Genomic DNA, 22,598 nt, shown 5'->3' with positions numbered 1-22,598 from the left:
AAGATTTGAGAGAACAGTAACAGTGTTGAAGAAAATGAAGGTAGATGCCCTTTTATTCTTCTGATTGCTATTTGGAAAGCTGTTATTATACCAAATTATCTGACATCCTGGTGCAAATTATTTCCTTCCTCAATTCAAGTAACGTGAAGCTTGCTTCCACAGCAGACTGTTAGAACTCTAGAGCAACTATATCCAAAGAGCAGCTGCAATAGAGCCATTATGCAGGAGGGGAGGGAGAGGGCGGAAATCCACATCCTGTAATTTTTCACCTAAGCTACATAAAGGATTTTGCAGCAAATTTTAAGTTACAGGTTGCACTGACAGAGAAAAAAAATAAATCTATAAATAATTTTAAGAATTATTCCACAATTGCAATTATTGTGGAATTATTCCACAATTCATTCTTTAAAGACCTACAAGGAGTGACAATTATTCAAATATTCCAATGAAATGGAAGCGGAGAAAAAACAAATAGAATTTTAAAAAATGTATTGAGACTATAAGACTATAAGATATCCTATTGGCCTAAAAAATAAACATATTTTAGTATAATAAAGCAGGGGAAGAAATCCTGCTTTTCAGACTTAAAAGGAACATTTAAGTGCACTATATACTGCGTTTAGAAAAATGTGTCACTTTAGTAATTGTATCCTTAATACTACAGACAACAATACTGAAAAATAACCAAATGTTATGCAAGATGTAGATGGTATCCCAGAACTTACCTATACGCAGGTCTTTCTGTAAAACACTTTTATCATAAATGTAGAAGGACAGCCACTGGAATGTTCTTGGAATCTCAAAGTAAAACTCTTCCCCAAAGTAAGGGCTGAAAAGAAAGACTGAAAGTTAAAATAGAAAAACATTTTATGTAATTTACACAGAAGACAAACACTGAAATGCTACATTTTTACTGCAGTCACAGACCTTGGCCTTTCGCACTATACTCATCTATCATCAAAGCCATCCACAACCATTTCATTACAAGAACATGCAGTAACACTGCGAGTTAAAACTTTGAAAATGCCTTATGTATCTTTTAAAAAATAGAAAAAAAAAAAAATCAGAGTGCACACACAAAAGTGTTGTCTCCTCAGCAATTTCAATTCTATTTTTCTGTCCTGCAATTATTCTAGTTGGTTCTCATCCCAAATGACTTCCTGAGACACTCACAAGTCTGATGTTTCTCTTTTTTCATTCAGTACACGATTAAGTGACATTAAAACACAATTTATTAATTCACTGACATTTGTTTAGCTCTAACTTCTGTGTCAAATTTGATGCTCAAAGATTGAGACCTATAAAGAAAAGCCATAAGCATTAGCAACTATAAAACAGAACAGCAAAAAAGAGAAATGTTAATCTCAAATACACATGTTCTCCTGCATGCTGAAACAGTCACTACACGTCTCCATTTAATGAAGTCCAATGTAATGCTTACTGTTCACCCTACTTCACTGCCATCTGCAGAGTCTTCTACATAAAAAGAGTCTGGCTTCCGCTATGTTAGACATTTCACACAGTGTGTTGGTTTCTTCACTCAAGGAATTTTTACTTCCATTAAACTTGAGCAGTTATTGATGCAATCATAGCCAGCCATCCAAACGTTGTATTTCAAAAGACTGAACAAAACCACAAAGTTATTTGTGTCACTGCAAGTTGTGAATTCCGAAAATCAAGTGCATCCACAAAAAAACCCCAACCCTGCTATTTTGGAACTACTGGATTCTTACAGACTTAAAATACTTTCAATTACAATGTATTAACATCGCCAGGGAAAGGTGTGCAGCTTCACAAAACTAATTTTAGCCTCTGCTTTCTTTCTACAGAAAAGTTCTGTGATGACAGTTATACCAAACCCAGCCGGTTTTGGGTTTGGTGTTGTTTTTTGATTCCCAGTAAAGTACCTTTTTGACACTGTATTGCTACAATACTTCACTAAACTAATACAAATACACTTGTGTTTGGAACAATCAGTTCATAGTATTACCTACCCAAAAGCATACCAGGAAGAATAGGACACCTTCCCTTCAAAATATTTACACAAAAAAAGCAAACACCAAATGCTTAAGGACCAATGATTCATTAACTAAGTTAAAAATAAGAGAAGAGCTGATAACTAACTTTAAAAGTGTGTGTGTGGGGGGGAACTGGTGAAAAAACCCTCACATTCCAAATTTCTAGAACTGATTTTTAGAAACAAGAGCTTGAACTGCAGAAATCCATTACGAGGAATTTCACAAGCAAAAATGTTCCTTTTGTTCAAACATAAATCTTTTACTATTGGCCTCAAAGTAGACAAATCAATATTAGCCTTTGCATTACACTGAGAAATAATTTAAGAATTCTCAGTCGAAAAATTTGCTTGCAGTTTTTCAGCTTCCCACTTTTTTTTTTGTTTTCAAATTTCAAACCCAACAAATTTCGCTTTGATTTCAAGGGCTAGGTTCTTGTCAGCACCACCACTAAAGGTATAAATTCATGAGAATTACCTTTAGCAGCAGTGCAGCCCTAAGCAGCCTCAATTTCCTTATTATCTTAGCTGCTCATTTTATTTTAAACTTGGGTCAATTCCATGCTATGGCTCCCCTAATAGCTACACAAATGCTAGTTGTACCAGTACAAACAAAGAGATATTACAGCTGAAAGAGTGAACAGTGGGTGAACTAGCTGACACCGGTATCAAGGGAAACGGCTACTAACTTAGCTTCAGTCAGACATCCTAAGAGGAACAGTAGGCCACAATGTACAACTGTGTATCACCAAGCATTAAATCCCTATTCTTGCTGGATCTATGTAACTCTATGCATCCAATTATAATCAAATAATTAGTCTGGGATGGAGACTATAAGCAGAGACTTCCAAAAACCTATTTAGCAGCCATATCCTATGGCTAAAGAGAGCCACCTTCAAAACTATATCTCCCCCCAAAGAATGATCAGCCACTAACACTATTTTGACCTCAACATTACATGAGGTCTCAGATTTGGCAGGAAAGAGCAGGTCAATAGTATAAGCATAAATAGAAGGTAATGCATTGGTTTACTCACGTTGATATATTTTTCCTTACCTAGATTACCACCACTGCCTTATGAATCAGTTGTTGATTATTCTTTTGCAGAGTATGAGGCACAGAGAAAAAATTTAAGGTGGAGAATACAAAGGATTAGAAAAGAAATTCTTAGGTAGACACAGAACTGGCTGAAGGGGTACAATAGGTTATACCAATGAGGAATAATTAAAATGGAGAACTTACTAAACCTGTTCCTCAGGGATTCAGTCAGTTTAATACTCTCATTTGTGACTTTGATGCAAGAACTTTAAAGACTGTGACGGATACAAAATTAGAAGATAGTGCTAATTCAAAAGGAAGACCAGACTGTCATACAGGAAGGACTGGATTACAGTAATACAGGAGATTAAATTTAAATGTGTGACATAGTCCTTTGCTCTTCCTTTCCCTGTTACATTGAACAGGCAGTTCTATGACGGAAACTAACCAATGCCCCTAGATCTCTCATTTGATAAAAGCAACAATTATATCAACAGGAGAATTAATTTTTGCTACAACCTTGCATTCACACAAAGTTCAGTTTGAAAAAAAGAAACTGAATTTAGTTTAAATTAAAAAAAAAAAAAAAGCAACACCCCTGTAACACCTCCCCATCCCAATTCCTCATATTTGACCACAGCCATCTGAGGAGGCTCACGGATGTTCTTTCCAAGGGAAAAAAAATTGCTTTCTTCAGAACCCGCAGAAATTCCATACCGTGTCAGGAAATATTTCTTGAGCCATTAGTCAAAATATCCTTCCTTCACTTCAGTATTAGTTCATGTTTTTCTAACTTTGAAAAGTCATTTGCTTCACATCTGCACTCTAACAATAGTCCCCGTGCTGGTGGAAGCCCAAACCTATCTGCACATTTTAAAAATACATTTCTTCATTAGTTTTCAATCACTGTAGTCAAAGATCATTTTAATTCCAGTCATAATTACTTCCACAGATGTTTAACTAGCGGATTTTCATAATTACACAACTCAGATTACAACCAGTATGAAGTTGCAACCCAGAATACGGTGACAAAAACAGACTGTGAATTACATGGGTAAGAAAAAGCAAGCAAATAATACAAAACAATTAAATTTAAAGCTGTATTTATGACTAAAATTATACCGTACTACACCTTACTGAAAAGCAATTTATAAAGTTTTCAGACTAATAAGAGATCAGAGCTTTCATCTTCCCTTCCACTACCTCTAGGTTAGTACGGTATTCTAGCTTAACACAGTAATAAGCAACAAGATGGCATAATTAAGTTTCTGGAACAAGTGTCAGCCTTCATAACTGCATACACACTAGTAATCAAGTGTAAGCATCCAACTCTGGTTGCTGCTAATGGAGGATGACTTATTTCATTACATTTCATCAGTTTGTATGGAACCCTACTCATGCTTTGAATCTAACTCAATGCAGCCATAATTCAGAGTTCCCCATGGAGTCAGTGGAGACAGAAAGGCACCTATGGGCAAAGAGTGACTCAGAATACAGACTTTAACTCCTAATAAAATGTTCTCGACCTAGAAATATTAATTTCATATCACCTGAAAAATTCTCAATTTGAGGAGGAGGAGGAGGTGTGTGTGTGTTACTTAAGACTCCCCAAATTGTTGTTTTGTTATAGTGAGATTTTCCTTCCCTTCCTCTGTAAAGCACTAATGGCACTGTTTTCATTTAATCAAGTTTCACTTAAAACTTCAGTACTATTTAAAAATTTTTCATGGATCTAAGGCAATATCTTTTATCAGTTAATACTTCCTAATGTATTTTATGCAGTTAATACTTCTTTTATTATCAGGTGATTAAAGCGTATATATTTAAATATAAAGTATATAAAGTATACAAATTCTTAAACAATATAATAGAAATGTCTGCATAAACATTAATTGTAACGGGTCTTGATTCTAAACATAGTAGTAACTTTGAGGGTTTCAATTATTAACATGTCAAAAATCAGACAGCAAAGTCTTTCTTCTTAAAAGATACGCTGAGTTCCTCTTACCCATCAAACTACTGTCTATTTGAAGGAAAAATTTTAAGTTTCTGCTTTATCAGTACAGTCTCTTTAACATTATTCTCTGATTACCAAAACAAACTCAACTGAGTAATTCTTCAATCTCAATTGCAGCCAGTTAAATTAAAAAAATTTTCTGCATCTGACTATAGCAGTTACACATCAGGAGGATGAGCAAAATATTTGCTCCTGATTGCATGTATGTGGTGTTTGCTCTTCATGCAGAAGCATAAGAAGGCTTTAAAATGATGTTTTGAAAAACTAAAATTCTGTATTTAAATTTGCCATATGAGCAGTATGTGCTCTTCCTCACTTCGAAACATCTAGAGAGATGGCTCAAACAACAAACGCTAACAATAAAACCACTGGAAACAAGAAGAATTAGGAAAATTTTCAAGAGTTTGAACAAGCTTTCTGGGTTTTACAAAGAAGGTTTAGTGTCTCCTCCAGATAAACTGTCACTCAGATATTCTGAACAATGCAGCTGCAGTGATACTTTAGTACGGGTCATCAAGAGTTCTGAGACATAAAAGCACCCACACTACTGCAGCTATGTTACCATGGCTATTTTGTTTGATTGCTTTAAGGCTCTAAGACCATAGCAGAACCTACAGCTAAGTGCTGCTCAGGGAGGCAAAGGAAGCCATTCTGCGTGAGTACAGGTTACAGTTCCCAAAGCAAGAACTTCAGGAGAGAACGAGGCCTATTCAGGGGGACATCTCACAGCACACAAAAATCTTATACACGGAAAAGTTCCGGTTTCCTCACTCTAGAAACAGGTTTTACAAGACAGATACTAAAAGCAAAATTCCACCAATACAGACCAACTGCATGTCGGAAGTAGGAAATGACATGGAGAGCAATATCAGGCAGAGTTCTTTCCCTTGAAAACAACCTGGCAAGAAAAAGAATGTTATGCTGCCCAGTGGAACAGAATAAAGTAAGTGAAATATGTTTTAGCATGCTTCATTTTAAAAGCACCGTTCTACTCACAAGCCTTGATTTTGTCTACTTTCAACTACTCTCACGATTTACACATTGCTGTAACATTTCTGAGTAGCTCCCACAAGTCAGCTCTCATTTTAAAGAGGTACAAGCAAAAGCACATGCACATTGATACAGATCTTGTTTTTATGCTGAACTGAGGCAGTCTTGCTTATCACCTTCATTTAAAAATTACGCTTACCTTAAAGATTTTTCAACTACCTGTGTACGAAAAACTTCTTCTTGATCCAAGTTTATGGTACAGAAAAAGTCTCTCATTTTGTTGGGTACTAAGTGTTTGGCATCATCTGTAAATAAAAGAAAAAAAAGACTGCAAATATTGAGGGGAAAAAAACCCACAAAATACTAGACACAGTTTTAATGTGTGACCAAAATTTACTTTTCCATTCAGTTAGCATGCATTTACATATTTATTTTCAATTCGTAAGATCCAATAGTGCACAGAAATTGCTACATCCAGCTTCACTTGGAATGAGAGTCGACAGGAAGAGGACGGCACTGACTCACGAACACCACTTCCTGCAGCACCTGCACTTTCCCTTGAGAGGTCTCATCTTGGGCTTGATTGACCCTGTGCAGCTTGCTAAATCCCAGAAGCTTGCAGCCTGAGGTGATATGGCATTAGGTCATAAGACCAAGACATGATCTGGCTCAGCTACTGTTCACTTGGTATTTTCTCTGCAATTACTTTGACTAAAGGAAGCTGATTAATAAGAACTTACCTATCAAATCTTTCTTTCATTTTCCACAATGAAGACCTGATTTTAAGTTGACTGATATATATCCAAAGGTTCAACTATGAGTACTGCTTATTTTTTCCTAACTGTCTGGTCTAGTAGAAGAGGGGAAAATCACCTAATGACTAGACACAACATGGATAAGAGCAAGTAGAAAAGGAAGTTTCTAATGAGACAGGATGATTGCCAACACAGGAATACAAAGATTTGCTGGGTGTTGAGTCTGGGCCACTGCAGTAACACACACTGGACATCAGGCAGCCCTTTTCAGAAATGGTTACTTCTGAGTAGTTACAGTTAAAACCAGTTCCCAGTGTTCAAATAGAAAAGTTCTTTAAAAATCTGAATGCCACAGACATCTACGTTTATTTACAGCAACACTGTCCTTTAGCTTAAACCAGTTATTTCTACCTGGATGTTTCCTTCCTCTCTGAAAGTCTCCGAAGGCAGCAAACAGACCCTTCTCACCTTTTATTCTGCTAAAAGAAACAAGACAAGCTTTCCTGATATTCTCTCATATGAGAGGCTCCTAATCGTGAATAGCCACTCACTCTGTCCCTGTTTCACTTTGTTATCTTAAATGCAGGCAACCAGAGTTGTGTTCTGCATTAGCTCTTAACCAGGATCTTTTACAGTAGCATTTATCCTTACCTGCTACTGGAAATACCTCTCCCAATGAAATGTGGAATCAACATTATATGAACTTTATATAAGGTATTAAAAAGTAATAGGATGAAAACCAACATCAAAATATTGAGTTTTAATTACTTAGCATGTCTGAATAACATACCACCTCCATTTTCAAAGACCACAGCTTGAAACTAGATCTGAAGTGTCATACATATGTTCCTTTTTAAAAAAACCCCGCAGATATGAAGCACGGTGGGGTAAGCTTTGTCATCTATACTGTTAAGATGTAAAATCAGAATTTTGTTTACTCTCTCTTCCTCCCTCTTTTTTTTTTTTTTTTAAATAGATTATTACAGTCTTGAAAGTTAAGTAATGCCTGGCATTGGAAAGGCTACCACAACTGTGTCTGAGCAGAGAACATCACAGTTTAACAGGAACAGAGACTGAACTTTGTGCATGATGTTTTCCAAGTCAGGGGTATGTACACTGATGGAAAGCATGAACAGACACTTAAATAACTTCCACAGTTAAAACTCCTGCTCTCAGAAGCATCAATGAGCTTTTCATTAACTTGGGTGTGGGAGAGGAGGAAGTATACATATTATTTTTGAATGCCACACTTAATGTTGACAGATTGAGACACATGAACAGAACCGGTTCTTAATACCATTAGACTCCAAAAACAGACTAAACTCAAAATTACCCTTAAGTGAGATATTGCAGAAAAAACGAGAAAAGCATCAAAGATTGAACATTGCCTTAAAAAAAAAAAAAGCTATTTTAATGAAACATATGAAAGAAAATACAAAAATCATTCATGAAAGAGGCTAGTAATCCCCAGTGAGCTTCTAATACTGTAGTTCGTAATTAAGAAGCATGAACATGTCAGTTATTGCTGGTATGAATCTTTATTTTTTAGTTAATACTCTGTAGCTTCACCATCCCATTTTTACATGAAATATTTAAGATAAGATTACTTAATCAGCACTGTAAAGGCACTTTGAAAGCAAATTGCAATTATTATAGTTTCATGTTTTCTTAAAAGAGTAAAAATTAAATATTTCTACATAATTCATAACTTTTATGTCTACTATCTTGTAGTCTTTCAGTATTATAAGAAACTTTCTACTCAAGGGAATAGAAGAAATAAAGGGGTTTATCTCATTAGAAAATCAAAACTTCTATTTTGTAGCCCAAGTGTTTATCTTTAAGGCACGGACAAATTTATTGAGGTTTTTGGGAGGTGGTGGTGGGGGGGGGGTGATTCTCAGTTCTGAGTTTAAAATAACCTCAGAGCACTTGTCAAGTGAAGTACAAAACATGCGATTTTACAGCCTTCCAAACACCTCTTAGTATCTGTGATTGTGGGAGACTTTTCAGCCACATAGTAGTCCAAGTCTTCCAAGAAGCTTATATTCTTGAAAAAAACACCAACGTCTTTGCTCACACTAAGTCTTACTTTCTCCTCAAAAACCTAAGGCTATAACAGTTGCATAAAAACAGAGCATGAACACCACCAGATATCTGCTTGAATGTTCAGATTTTCAATGCATTCATCAAGTATGCACTTCTGAATTCTGAAGACTGCATATGTTTCACTGTTCAAAAGATGCAAAGGAAAAAACGTAAGAAATGAGAGAAGTATATTGAGGAAATGCACACCAGTGTTTTCCAAGGGTTTGTTTAGAAAGTGTAGGTAGTAGGAAAGGTTAGTCAGAAACACTAAATAAAGTTGTTTTGGGGAAAAAAGAAATTAAACCAATTTTAGATCTAACTGTGGAACTATATTTCAAGCCTCTTCACAAAGGCCGTCTTTTAAAACTATATAGTGTGATACTTAAACCTGCAGTTCAAATGGCGAAAGGTGCAAGTGATGAAACAGCAGCAATAACAGACTTATTTATTTTGTATTGACCATATCAATTCACTAGTTTCGGTCACTGGACTAACTTAAACCAGAAATTATTTTCATGTGACACATTTAGTAGCCTAATTCAATAGGGAAACCATGAAATGCATCACTAAAATAGTAAACATCAGCCTTTTAATTTTGAAAAGATAGAAGTTCACAATTGCAATTAGTTACCTGACTTCTAAACTAACTTTGTTGCCACTCAGCTACTTTAGGAAAACAGCAAAAGAGTAAAAAATAATTTAAAAAAAACCCAAGCAACCCACACTTTGGTCCATTATGCGTATTGGTTTGGATTTTAAAATATTTAGAAAATATTGTTTAGGTTCTCTGTATAAGTATCTAGTACAATCTCACTTCAAAATAATATTAGATCAAGCCTAGATGAAAGGGAAAAGCTGCAATGCTAATAAAAACTCAAGTGTTAGAGCAATAGGAATTCAGGTGTACAACATTTAATAAATTCAAGCTCTCCACATTAATGTTATGAGTTAGTAATAACAGCAATAGAGCAACCTACCACATTCACCAGTTCTGTCAAACTCCCTTGCCTGCACATCATTTGTTAAACGTAGACTCTACATGAAGACATCAAGTTAAAGCTGGTTCACTGTTAACAGAGCATCAGAAGCTAATCAAAAGCAGGAGGTGGGATAGATAAATGCTATTCATAATATTGTCTGTCAAGTGAAAGCATGCAATTAGCGTACATCCTCCAACAAGGACATGGAACAAAGAAATTTAGAAGACATTTATGCACACAAACTCCAAGACCTTCACTTCACAGGACTAAACATATTGTATAGCAACAATGAAATCCACTCCCGGAGTGCAGCATAATCTGAGATGACCATGCAGTGTTAACAACTCACTCCAAGAAGTCTGAAAAAGAAATGTCCTGAATTTTGTCAAATGAGCTCTGGGAGACAACAGATATATTTTCCAAGTGCTCCACTAAGATAGGTTTCAGTAAACACACCGAAAAAAAAATCAAAGTAACTAAAAATCACTTACCACCTAAAAATGTACTAATGTACGTCAGAAAATCAAAACAGTAGTTAGTTACACAGTTTAATACACTACACTATGAGATACACCTAAAACTACATGATATCCTCGCACCTTTGTAAAGTGCTTTCATCGTTACCGTGACACCTAAAATAGAGCCACCAATACAAAAGAGTCATCCTAAAGAAAAGACAGACCTTCACTGGATTTCTGGTGGAAACCTGCTAAAGTGTAATACCACATTTTCAAAAAATATTATGGGGTCTTAAACTGGTAAGACCAGTTGTTCTTGCCTCTTACTTGAAAACCAGAGGCAGGAACCTGGCTGCAAACACTGGTATCCCACAAAACAGAGACAGCACCAGGGACTGCAAATGTGTTCCTACTCCGTTCTTTCACTGCTAGGTATGTAATAGCTACCTAAGCCAATTTTAACTACATGCCTCAATTCTAAATCTATTTTGATCATTTGTATAACATGATTAACTTCAGATTTTACCTTCTATTTATGTATTGTAAAACAACAGTATAAATAAGAACTTACTGCAGATGGTGTTTTCTGTACATGCAGAATTACATAGAATTGACATTACCGCATTAAAACTACCACGCTCTCTCATACGCATACAAAATGAGTCAGTGTCAAGTCTTGTAGTAGTTTAAACACCAACAAAGCTTAGGAACCAAAATGTATTCCACTGCTAAGAAACACGTTACAATGAACTCTTACAGACTATAAACATCAACTTTTTGAAGTGAGGTCTGCTACTGCTAATCCCTCCAGATCAAGGAGGATTACATTATTACATTTGTTTATTATTGGTCATTCAGAGAGTTTTCCCCTAAAAAACACATTAGTAAAATACTAGCAAGAACTGAAAATAAAACAGTATGTGCTGTACAAAGAAGGCAAAAGAGCATCTAGGCATTTGAGGGTTCCCAAGCTTCCACAGCATATTTAACTGGTATCTTTTTTTTTTTAAAGTTTTTGTTAGAAGAAACAAGTAGGTTTACAAAGTGATTTTCACACTGTTTCAAGATGCATCTTTTATTCTAGCTATTACTTTCACTCACTTCCAAATGGGCTCCCACAGTTCTTACAGACCCATCTTTGGCAACCAACTTTTTATGTGTTCCCTAGGAAGCTGGTCATAGGCCTGGGTTTACCATCACTTTTGCCAGGTAACTGAACATTCAAATTTACAACGCAACTGCAGGCTCAATCCAGGACACAGAAATGGCACAATAAAAATAGTTTCAATGTAAGTCTCAAGACATTTTGGGTTTTGTCTTTTAATGCTTAATGCAAAACTTTTATCACACTGAAGTATCACAAAATGTAAAACTCCTTGAATGTTGTTCTGTCCAGTGTTGGCAAAAACCTTATGATAAAAATTAGGAAGCAGAATGGTATCAATAACTCTGTCAGCTTCAGTAATTAATGCCTCAGCCTCAAAACTAACAGTATTTTTTTTAAAAAAGGCCAGCTATCACGTATTATTTCTGTGATAATTGCAAACAACATAAGATCTCAGTAAGTGTGTGTTGTCCACCCAACAGGCAATCGCTCTCTATCACTAACCCTGGCGCTGGAGTACCTCCAGTACTTCATGAAGTCTCCTCTTTCATGATCTTCTACTAACTGAAGACATATTCAAATCTATACTGCATGACAATATCTAAGTAAACACAACTCCATTCCTCCACCAAACCTAATCCTTCAAAAGATTTTCACAACCAGTTCTCAATCCCAGCACCATGCCCAATTCTACTTGTTCCGTTTCATTCTTAAAAAAAGTCGATGGACTGCGTGAGAAAGGAAATAAATGGGTTGCATCTGAATTGTATGAATGCATTTTGATACCCCTTCAGGAAGCCGCTGCACATCCTGTTTCTCCTACTTGCTTTGAAGTCCTCTCGAGCTGCACCACACTATCTGCTTTCCCCCGGCCCCTCCTCCTCAGTTCATCCTTCAGTTTCCCACGTTACCGAAGGTATAGGTATTTTTAGTCAGCACTTCCTAACCACCAAAATAAAGTCACCGGCCTCTCCCTCTGCCTCCCTCTTACTCGCACAGAGGCTACACAAAGAAACAGAAACATTAATGACCGTTTCCAGAAGAGCCCTCCACACCAACTTCCTGCACATCAATAATTTCGCAATTTCTGCTTGACAAACAGACTCCGATGCCCGAGGTCCGGACGGGAGGGGGCATTTCTGCTCGCCCGCTGACTCAAGGAAACCCTCGGAGCAACGGATGCTTCCCAGCCACCCCGGGGCTCCAACGGCCCCGCCGCATCCCGCCCTCCCCCGGGGCCGCGCAGACCCCGGCCCGGCCCCGCCCGCCCCCGCCAGCACGTGCCGGCCGCGCCCGCCACAAAGCCCCTTCCCGGCGCCGCCGCAGCTCGGCCTGGGCCCCCGCGGCCCCCGCGCCCGCCCTGCGGGGCTCTCCTCACCGTGAGGAGCCGCTGTCCCCTCAGCGCCACCCACCCCCCCTCCCCGCGCGTCACGGCCTCGACGGCCGCCGCGCGAGCGAGCGCCCGCCCGCCCCGCCGCGGAGAAGGAGAGGGAGCGGCGGCGGCCCGCCCTGCGGAGCCAGGGCGGGAGCGGGCACCTGAGCGCGGCAGCCCCGGGCGCTCGCCCAGCCCAGCCCCACCGCAGCCCGCCCCGGCCGCAGCGCCGCACTTACAGATCTTCCCCCGGAGGTTCTGCAGCACCCGCACCTCGTCGCCACCGTCCCCGGCCGCCATCGCACCAGCGCCGCCGCCTGCGCAGTGCAGCGCGCCGCAGGGGGAAGGGAGGGGATGGGAAGGGAGGAGAGCGATCCGGCCCCGCCACACGCCCGCGAGCCGCCCAGCACTGCCGCTCCGCCCCCCCGCTAGCCCCCGCCCTCGGGGGGCACCACAGACCCAAGCGGGGCGGGGGGCGGTGGGGCGCATGCGCGATGGCGCCTGTCTCCCAGGAGGCCTTCGCGCGGCGGTGCCGCCCTCGCTCCGGCTGGCGGCGGTGCCCAGGCCCGGCCCGAACGGCTCCCGGCGGCGGCGGGGCCGAGCCGAGAGGGTCTTGTGTTCCATCGCCGTTTCGCTGGTGCCCGGTGGTATCAGCCGCTTCCGCAGCTTGCTCTGACCGCTCTTAGAGGGGCAGTGGGCCGCGAGCTGCCGGCACGTTAAACGCTGGTGTTTACCACGCTGGTATTGATGGCATTAAACGGCTGAAACGAGTGACGGAGCTCTGATTTCTGGTATGCCGAGTGCCCGTCTCCGTGAAAAGCACGTGGTGGCTTCTGGTGAATCTTCTCTGCTGTCACTTGTTTACGTGTGCCTGTTCGGCCACGTAAGAAATGCCATAAACCAAGTAGGAAATGGTTCAGCTTCCAGCGCTGCCTGTAACTGCCACGAGCAACGCTTGCTCACTGGAGTCCTAAGACACCTGAAGGTGTTTGTAGGCTACAGATGAAGTGCAGCAGCAGCCTGCCTACACCCAGAATTAAAGCACCTTTATATGATGTTCTATACCGAGTTTTCTTGAAGATACAGATCCTAATGTGAATGAAACTCTCTGGGATCTTGCTTACACCTGGAGCTCGCCCCAGTCCCACATCGGTGGTGGGTGTCTTCCTTAGGTCTGCGCGATCCACCCAGCTGCAAGCGGCCTGTCCGCTTTGGTGACACTCGGGTGCGCTGGGGTACATCAGCCTCCAGGCCCCACAGGCACAGAGCCTGGTGAAAGCCTTTCGGGACTGACATAGCCTAAACCAGCCATACTGCAGTGGGCTAAAGCTGCTTCAGAAAGCAGCAGAGGAGTAGGATTCTTCACTTTATGCCTAGAAATACCACTTCAGTCTGCCCTTCTGTTAAAGCAAAGGGAAGTTTGGAAAGTTTCAGGCCAGCACCTGTCATTTGTCTCTACCCAAAGTCCTCTGCCGTGGTGCCCTGACCATTGATTATTTCTCCCGTGCAAATCTTGCTGTTATTATCCTGATGTGGCATTGAGCAGTATAATCTGACAGTCGGGCACTGCTGTGCTTCATTCCTGGGTGGCTTTTCCTGCATCCAACTTCTTCTTCGGCAGCGGTGAGGTTCCTTCCTCATCCCCATGCTCCACATGGCGGTTGGGGGAGGACAGGTACATGTTTAAAGGTGGCAGGCGAGGGGTTGGTGCGGAATAAGCTGCTTCATCACAGCAGTAACGGATCGATTTGTATGCATGTGAAACCCAAATCTGCACACAGACACAAGTTTGCATAAGCTGAATTTTAACCTGTTAGAAATGAGAGGTTCCTCTAGAGTACAAATTGAGGATTTGGTTATCTACAGTTGGCTACCTACATTGGCTGCCCTGTCTGACTGGTGGCTGGTGATCTGAGGCTAACCTGGGCAGTCAGAGCTTTAATCTGAGAAACATAGCAGGGTAGCACTCTGAGAATGAAGATGTATGCTTCAACTGTGGCTTGCAACATTTTAAAAGTTAGATCGTGTGACTCTAGTTCTTCCACGCTCTCCCAAAAGTTATGATTGCAGTTGGAGTTCACTGTTTAACTTAGCATCAGCATCTTTCGAAGCACAGACCTCCTATTGACGTTATCAATGCAACTTTTAGTTTTGTCATTGTGTAATTCCTGGCACTCCACTATCTTTTAAAAGTTCCTTGTTTTAATAACATTATATATTCAGAATATTGTTTCAATTGTGTAACGTTCATTTTTGGCCTCTCTTTAAGTTACATTTTAGGAGCATCTATGACAGGTAGGTCTGTTCAGCTAAGGACATAGTTAAGACAAACACTAGTGCGCTAAGTTGCAGACTTAGGGGAAAGATTTCTTCATTTAACAATAAGGATGTAAGTAGGGGGGGTCTTTGCTGTTGTGATACAACCTTTTATGTCAGCCAAGGTGCTGACTTGTCAGTGATAACTGATGTACTAAGGAAGTTGCGCACAAATAAAAGCAATGCTGACACTGACTGTCTTGCTTCTTACGCTTCTGCCTTTAGTTCAGCTGTGTCATGTTACCTTATTTCACAGAGGACAGCAATATCATTCAGTGTATTTGTTCTAACTTTGGACATATCATAAATGAGGATTGATTAACATTTTGTTTAGATATGCAAACTTTGGGAGGGTCCACTTCTCTTTTTAATTAGCATTTGAAATAGAGAAAAATGTATTTGTTATATGTAGCAAAATTCTATGTTTTTTTGTTTAGTTATACATCTCTCCTGAGGACCATCCCAAAATGACCTGCATAATTTAGCTTAAATTTAATTTTTAATACAAGTTACAGACTAGTGACACCTAGCTGAAGGGGGAAGTACTTTGAATATGCGTAATCTTCTATTTTGTATGTATCTTCATATTTCCTTATACAATTAGATATTTGCATTCTGAACTATGTTTCTTGTCAGGAGTCCCAAAAGATTTGAAGTACAGTGTGTAACATACACAATCTATACTGCAAGGCTACCACCAAGATTGAAAAGAAAAGAATTTTTAAAAGTTTCAGGTCCTCATGAAAACACGTTCAAGATGTTGCAAAGTATTAAACACAGTTCACCTGTCTTCCAGGTCCTGCATGATACTGAGCAGGGAGATTCTGTTCACCTCAGCATTGTGTTCACCCTTAGTGGTACGATGCCAGGAGATACCATCACTTCCCTTGAGCTCTGGTGTGTTCTCAATTCACTGTTCTGACCTTAACGAAGGGAACGTTTGGTAACTGTGTTGCTTAATCTTCTAACGAAATAACTATTAGAAGATACGTATCTCTGGATCTTATAGATTCTATAAGTATTAACATAACTTAAAAAATGGAGAGACTTACAGAAAAATAGGAAGATGTTATTTTAATTAAGCAAAAACAGAGTTATAATCACTCTTTCTAAAAATAAAATTAGACTCTTTATCAATCCTTAACATCTGCATTTAATATTTTCCTCTAAACAAAAATACAGATGCGATTATGTAGCAAATTACAGTCTTTGACAACGCATAGTATTTACCTTCTCTTACACTTACTTTAATTCTAATTTGGTCATTAATACTTGACTCGTTACTGCAACGTGTTACTTGTAGTAAAAGTGCCACAATTGAACTATAAACATGACATTGCCATCTTAAAACTGCTTTGCTATAAACTGTAGAGAATATACAGAGTTACAAAGTCATTGTGTTTTTATCAAAATATACAAACCCCCCCAAACCTAACACAAGCTATCAATATTTTTCTTATGAACTATACAGTTATATAAAATATTTGTAAAATTATCTTTATATTTATAAATATTCTACCTTTTTTGCTTTGGTCTATAATTATCATCATACAAGTCCACTTAGAAGTTATCTTTGTGTACTTTCTTTGAAATATCATCATACTTTCCTGTGTTTATTCTTCTATTATCCTTGCTTAAATGGAACCAAAGCTGCCATGAAACCAAAATTTCTCAGGGGGTTCATGGCATTCACCAATGATAGAATAAGTGGACTATATTATTACTTCAATCAATACCGTATTATCATTTCAATTGTAGTTTTATTGTACCCAAGCTATAGCTTCTTTTAAAATATTCAAGAAGACGAAGTAAACAAACTCTGTACCATATTTGCACATAGAACGAAGTTAAGGTTAATTAACCTTTATCCTGACAATTTTTCAACGTTTCAGAGATGAACGTACATGACTAATTGGAAATGCAGATACAGTACAACAGAGCCCTATCACAGAAACTGCAACTTGTACACACACATCCTCTTTGACTTTTTAAAAAATCTCTTAAATCTCAGTTAAAATTAGTCACATTTTCACAAAATAATATTAACTGTACTATTTTGGTGATGTCTTTCAGAAGCCTGTTCTCCCCATTCTGAGCAAACACAAGGCTCACCACAACCCTTCGGCGTGGCAGGACGAGGGAGGCAGAAAGGCCGACACTTCTTCCTCCAGCAGCCCCTTCTCTGCCATGGGCCCGCTGTGCTGGGCCAAGGGACCCTGCGACCAAGCTTGCAGGGGGCAAGATGCTGCCATGGTTGGGGGGGATCGCTGAGGAGAAGGGACATATGAAGGTTAGATGTTGTATTTAAGGCATGGGAATGACAGGGAATCCCACAAACTGGCCCTATCCCTGTTTATACATTGGGACTGCCTCAGGGATATATATGGAAGCAAGAATCTGAATATTTACCTACCCCTCCCCAAAAATCAAAGTTTTTATGGGGAGTTGCTCTGTCATCTGTTGTCCAGGCATTATTCCAGGATGAGGAGGAAGACTCTGTCTAAATCTCCTCTGCTGCTGCTGCTGAGAAGAATGTATTTCTAAAAGACAGGAGTTGCAGACCCACAAGGAGGTGAACATTTATATACATTATTTCTTTAAGCTAGGCTGTTTCAGGAGAAGAATTTTCTTTAGACAAATGCACCTGAATAGCTCTACCAGGCCGCTGACATTGGGATTTATGCAGTTTGGAAGACTGGCTATTGTGAGTTCCACTGAATCTTTATTAAATGTCTCAGAGATACCATAAATCTGGAATACTTTCCACACAAGCACTCACACTTAACGGTTATTATGGTAACTACAAAACTGAATATGGAAAGGAAAAGAGGTTTAAACTCCTGAATATGTTTTGTAAGTGTTGAGTTACAGAAAAGCACACCAGAACTCAACGGTACTTCAGCATACCCAAGTTCATGAAACATTTCCCACCTTCACTTTAGAATACACTAAATTACAATTATTTTGCTTATAAACACATTAATCTCTGCTTAAAAATGCAATATATGGTTTCTGCAGCAAAAATTCCTTCTACAGAGTACACTGTGAACCTACATATTTATTTGCCCAGAATAATTCTGACTCAAAGCCAGCACGGTAAAATAGTTCAGTGACTAGTGTCCTGTAATGCAAAGTAAAAGGGGTTTGGTTGGTCATATTTTTTTCTTTTTTCTTTCTCTCTCTCTATATATGATAGAAGTCTATTGTGGCAAAAGTATTTGGGGTTTTTCACATTAAGTTTGTATTATTGCAAATACTATTTTTTCTTTTCTGTGGGGTTTTTTTTCCTACTTTTGCATATATTGACACATTTAGATGAAGAAATTTGACCACAGTAAATGATACTCATTTGAGCAGAGATGTTTCACCATTGAATGTATCTATATTTTCTCCAGTATATAGTTTTGGATTTTTCATCTCTTTTGCACAACTGTCACTCACAGTACAACTTCTGGAGTTACATTTTGTATGGTTTTTACTTCACTTCCTTCTGAGCCAAGGAAACGTGGATTTTCCAAAAGTTTAGTACTTTCATTGCAAAATTGTTCTTTTCTATCTTGTGGACCTGGACTTTTGAATAGATGTTTCTTCTGGTGCATTCCCAGAGCAGCTGCTGTCTTGCAAATTTTGGGGCACTGAAAGCAAGCATATCCTCTTCCATTATGCTCACGTATATGTCTTTGCTCATGGTTCCTTTTGGTGGAAAGATACAAGAAGCTCTGAAAGCAGAACTGACAGTGGTAGCGTTTTTCTCCAGTATGAATTCTTTCATGTATTTTGAGTGTTTCATTTAAAGTGAATGCCTTGTTGCAGTATTGGCAGACAAAGTCTTTGACTCCCAGGTGAATACGTTCATGTTTCTGTAGATTTCCAGGAACTGAGAAACATTTACCACAAGTTTTGCAAGTGTAGGGCTTTTCCCCAGTGTGACACCTCATATGCATTTTTAAAGTGGATGGACTTTGAAATTGTTTTTGGCATAATTCACACATGTAAGGCTTTGAAGAAGCTCCATGCCAGTGTATGTGTTCTTGAATTTCTGCAGTGGAAGATTGATCTCTTTCACAGAGCTCACAATGAAGACTAGGCATTTCTGCGTTCTCTTCTTGAGTGATGGCCTTTTCCTCAGGAGCATTCCTGAGTGCGTACTCTCGACTGCAGGTGTTGTGGCTTTCTATAACAGTGTTCTTGCTTCCATGCTTTTTCCTCCATTTGGTCTTTTTCATTTTTCTTAGCTGTTTGGATTTCTTTTTTGGTTTGTAATTATAATAGGGTCTCCAGGGTTTATCACTGGAGTCCTGGTCACTTACGTCATCACACATTTCTGTCAGCTCCAGGCATTCTGAGCTATAGAGCCTAGAAGGGCTTCTTTCTTTTATCTCCACTTCTGATTCCTCAATTAGATTGTCCTGTTTGGACTCATGTTTAGATTTTCGGCCCCTTTTACAAAACAGCTTAGAACCTAATATATGTCTTTTTACAATAGCCTCATTACCAATTTTTACTGTTATTTGACAAAGAGGCGCAACATTGCTGTCAGTAGATGTTCCAGGTAAGGCAGGCTTTGCAATGTACGTTTCAGTTTTACTTGATTCTTGGACAGTATTTGTTATTTTGCTCGATGAACCTCCAGATCCTGCGATGTGCTGCATATCCTCAGTTGCTTCTGCTCTGTTGTACAGCAGTGTTTTCTTTTTCTCCTTAATAGTTTTTGATTTTGTAATGCACTTCCCATAATTATCTGACCCATACTTACAATCATCACTTGCAGACTGACTGGGTAGATTATTTGATGATTCCGTCTTACTGTTTTCTACAGAAGCGACTGTTTTACTGTGCATTATTACTGATGAAACTCTGCTACTGTGCATTATAACAGAGGGTGCAGAACTGCTGTAGCTGATGACAGAGGTTGAATTTTCATTCACATTAGTTAGAGACACAACTGAGGAATCACACTCCTGCGAACCAGAGTCATTTGCAGCAGCGGAAACTCTTTTTTCAGCTGTGAAAAAGTCCCTTTGCAGGTCAGAATTTAAGATACCTACTCCCCAAGAGGAAGAATTCTGAGCATTCGCGGAAGATGCTGTGTCATTACATGAAGATGTATCCAAGGCAAGAGTTCTGTTGTTTGCTATTATATTACTTTGAAAATTCAGTGGTGGTAGCTCAGAGCTAAGAGAACTCGGAATGAAACAGGTAGTAGAAGCAGTTTCATTAACCTGGCTACTTGTTTGAACATTTTCATATGAAGAATTTCGGTAGGACTTATAAGGTAGTCTCCTGCATTTCATAGGTAAAAGTCGGTAAAGTTTGTATGGGTACATACTTGGTTTTAAGCCTCCATTGGCTGTCTTTTTATTTACCGAGAGACGATGGTCAATTGCATGGAAAGACTTCTGATGATTTTTTAGTATATAGTAAGTCATAAAAGTCTCCAGACAGAAAATGCACTGATACCGTCTTTCTCCAGTGTGCCAGATCTCATGTCTGGTGCGATACTCCGCTAATGCGAATACTTTATTGCAGTAGTGACAAGGATACGTTCTTCTCCATGAATGCACGTTTGCATGTCTTCGAAGGCTAGACAATGTTACATAACTACGCTTGCAAACAATGCAAGTATATAGTATCTGCCCATCAACGACTTTAACCAAATGATCTGTTTCTGGTAAAGTGCAGTTTGCATTAGAATAATCAGTGATGCTGTTTTCAGACAATAGCGGCTCTGCATTTGCATATGAACTTCCATTCCTTCCGTCCGTAGCAGTATAGTTATCTGCAAAATTCTGTTCGCTTCCATTGCGAACCGATAAGCTATTTGATCTCATGCAGACTTGTTCGTGACTTTCCAGTATATTTAGATTTGCAAATTGTTTGCTGCAGTATTTGCATATGAAAGTTTCCTGATGCTCTGAATGGACCTGAAGATGAGTACTGAGTAACGCCCTGTCATTGAACGATTTTGCACAACAGTTACAATTGTAAACAGGTGGAACGACAGTTGCCACAGATCCAGAAACATTAGCAGAACTGTCTTCCTCTTCTCTGGATAAATGGAAATCTCCCGCTTTCTTTTGAGGTTTTGGAAAGGAAATCTTTGTCTGATCAGTAACTGCTTCATGTTGGGCTTCTGTAGTGGTTACTGTAGAGGCCGGTACTTTTGCTATAGCCAAACCAGTACCCTGGGGCTTAAAGGCTGTCTTAGGAGTACTACATCCTTGTTTTCCTGGCTGAATGAGTGGTGTGGCTTGGAGATTTTCGTAGTGGTCTTCACCCATCTTGTATGAAGGGCTGCTGTTCTGTTCAAGAAAAGGCGTTCCTTGAAAAGTATCTCCCCCGGAAGAAACTGCATAGGAGTGTTCGGCCAGTGTACTGGCTGGCTCAGCATCTTTGCAAACATCGCTTCTGTCAAGGCTGATGTTGGGAGCTTGTATTGTCTCAGACACCTTTTTAAAGCTTGCCCTCAAATCAAGTGGAGAAAACAAATTGTTTTCTGTTTCAAAAATTGAGAATGCATTTGTAATTCGTGGTCCATTTGTCACAGCAGAGTCTTCATGTCTCTTTTCGTGTTTTTCTTCTTTGACTGTCCCTTTTTCATTAATACAATATGCATAGGGGCAGGGGGAACTTGAAAAATTAACATCTGTAAGATCTTCTAGAAATGATATTCCCAGTTTTTTCCCTGCAGCTGCAAGGTCCGTTACAGTCTCCTGCCTCTTAACAACTACTGTGGAACTGTAGATGTAATTCAGTATTTCTGTAAACACTTCAGCTTTGAGATCATCTAACTCCAGTACATGACCTGAAATACAGATAGTACGACTCCAAAAAATGTTTTTGAAGTAAAGGCTTGAAGCTGCCAGCACATTACTATGGGCTTTAAATTTGGTATCTTCCACAATTATGGTGACATCACATAAAATACCCCGAATGCGCTGTTCATTTAAAATGGAAAGCACAGTGTCACTGTGGAAGTCGTCCTTGAGGTCCTTTGAATGGGACATGACTGTCATCTATGAGGAAAAAAAAAGTAAATATATTTAGAAGGCATTTTTCATCCATTGCAGTTACAGATCAAGTTTATAGTTTGATATTTATTTTACATATATTTTGAATTCATTAACTTTTAAATTTTAAGAATGAGTAAAATTTTGACGTAGCACGATGGCTGAAGTCATCGTAGGTTCAGTCATGCCAACAACAGTGCAGGTAATCTACGTACATACAGATCAAGGATGCAGGCACACCAGTACTCCTCAGCAGGAGGCAGAGGATCTTCTCCGTCCCCGCCTGGGTCTGTCACCCACCCCGTGCCTTCGCTGGGGGCCGCAGCCGCCAGATTTCTGTTGTGCCAGTGGGCGCATCTGCTCAGGTGCACACCGAGTGACTCGGGGAACCCTTGAGGTAATTCCCCCAGCACGCGGTTGAGGTATTTGGTAGACACTATGGGAAAGGCTGAATTGCT

General features: G+C 39.5%; 2 protein-coding genes across 13 annotated transcripts in view; both read right to left on the bottom strand.

Annotated features, from left to right (window-relative positions):
- The window catches only part of RASA2 (RAS p21 protein activator 2), a 50,426-nt gene extending 36,869 nt beyond the window's left edge, over positions 1–13,557 (bottom strand). Inside the window, exons 1-3 of one of the 2 annotated variants that reach the window (XM_054834921.1) lie at positions 13,054–13,557; positions 6,259–6,364; positions 726–829 (exon numbers count right to left, since the gene is read on the bottom strand). In XM_054834921.1, the coding sequence (XP_054690896.1) occupies positions 726–829; positions 6,259–6,364; positions 13,054–13,438 (595 nt within the window). In that variant the 5' untranslated portion in view covers positions 13,439–13,557. The remainder of the gene's footprint in view (positions 1–725; positions 830–6,258; positions 6,365–13,053) is intronic. The other variant, XM_054834922.1, reaches the window with a different exon arrangement.
- A 2,640-nt stretch (positions 13,558–16,197) lies between these two features.
- The window catches only part of ZBTB38 (zinc finger and BTB domain containing 38), a 59,967-nt gene continuing 53,566 nt past the window's right edge, over positions 16,198–22,598 (bottom strand). For 10 of the 11 annotated variants that reach the window (XM_054834738.1, XM_054834735.1, XM_054834733.1 and 7 more), the window contains one exon: positions 16,198–22,146. In XM_054834738.1, coding sequence (XP_054690713.1) covers positions 18,568–22,146 — 3,579 coding nt within the window. In that variant the 3' untranslated portion in view covers positions 16,198–18,567. The remainder of the gene's footprint in view (positions 22,147–22,598) is intronic. The other variant, XR_008578205.1, reaches the window with a different exon arrangement.

The sequence above is a fragment of the Grus americana genome, chromosome 9, assembly GCF_028858705.1.
Source record: "Grus americana isolate bGruAme1 chromosome 9, bGruAme1.mat, whole genome shotgun sequence".
NCBI lineage: Eukaryota > Metazoa > Chordata > Aves > Gruiformes > Gruidae > Grus > Grus americana.
This window is presented reverse-complemented; position numbering and strand designations above follow the sequence as displayed.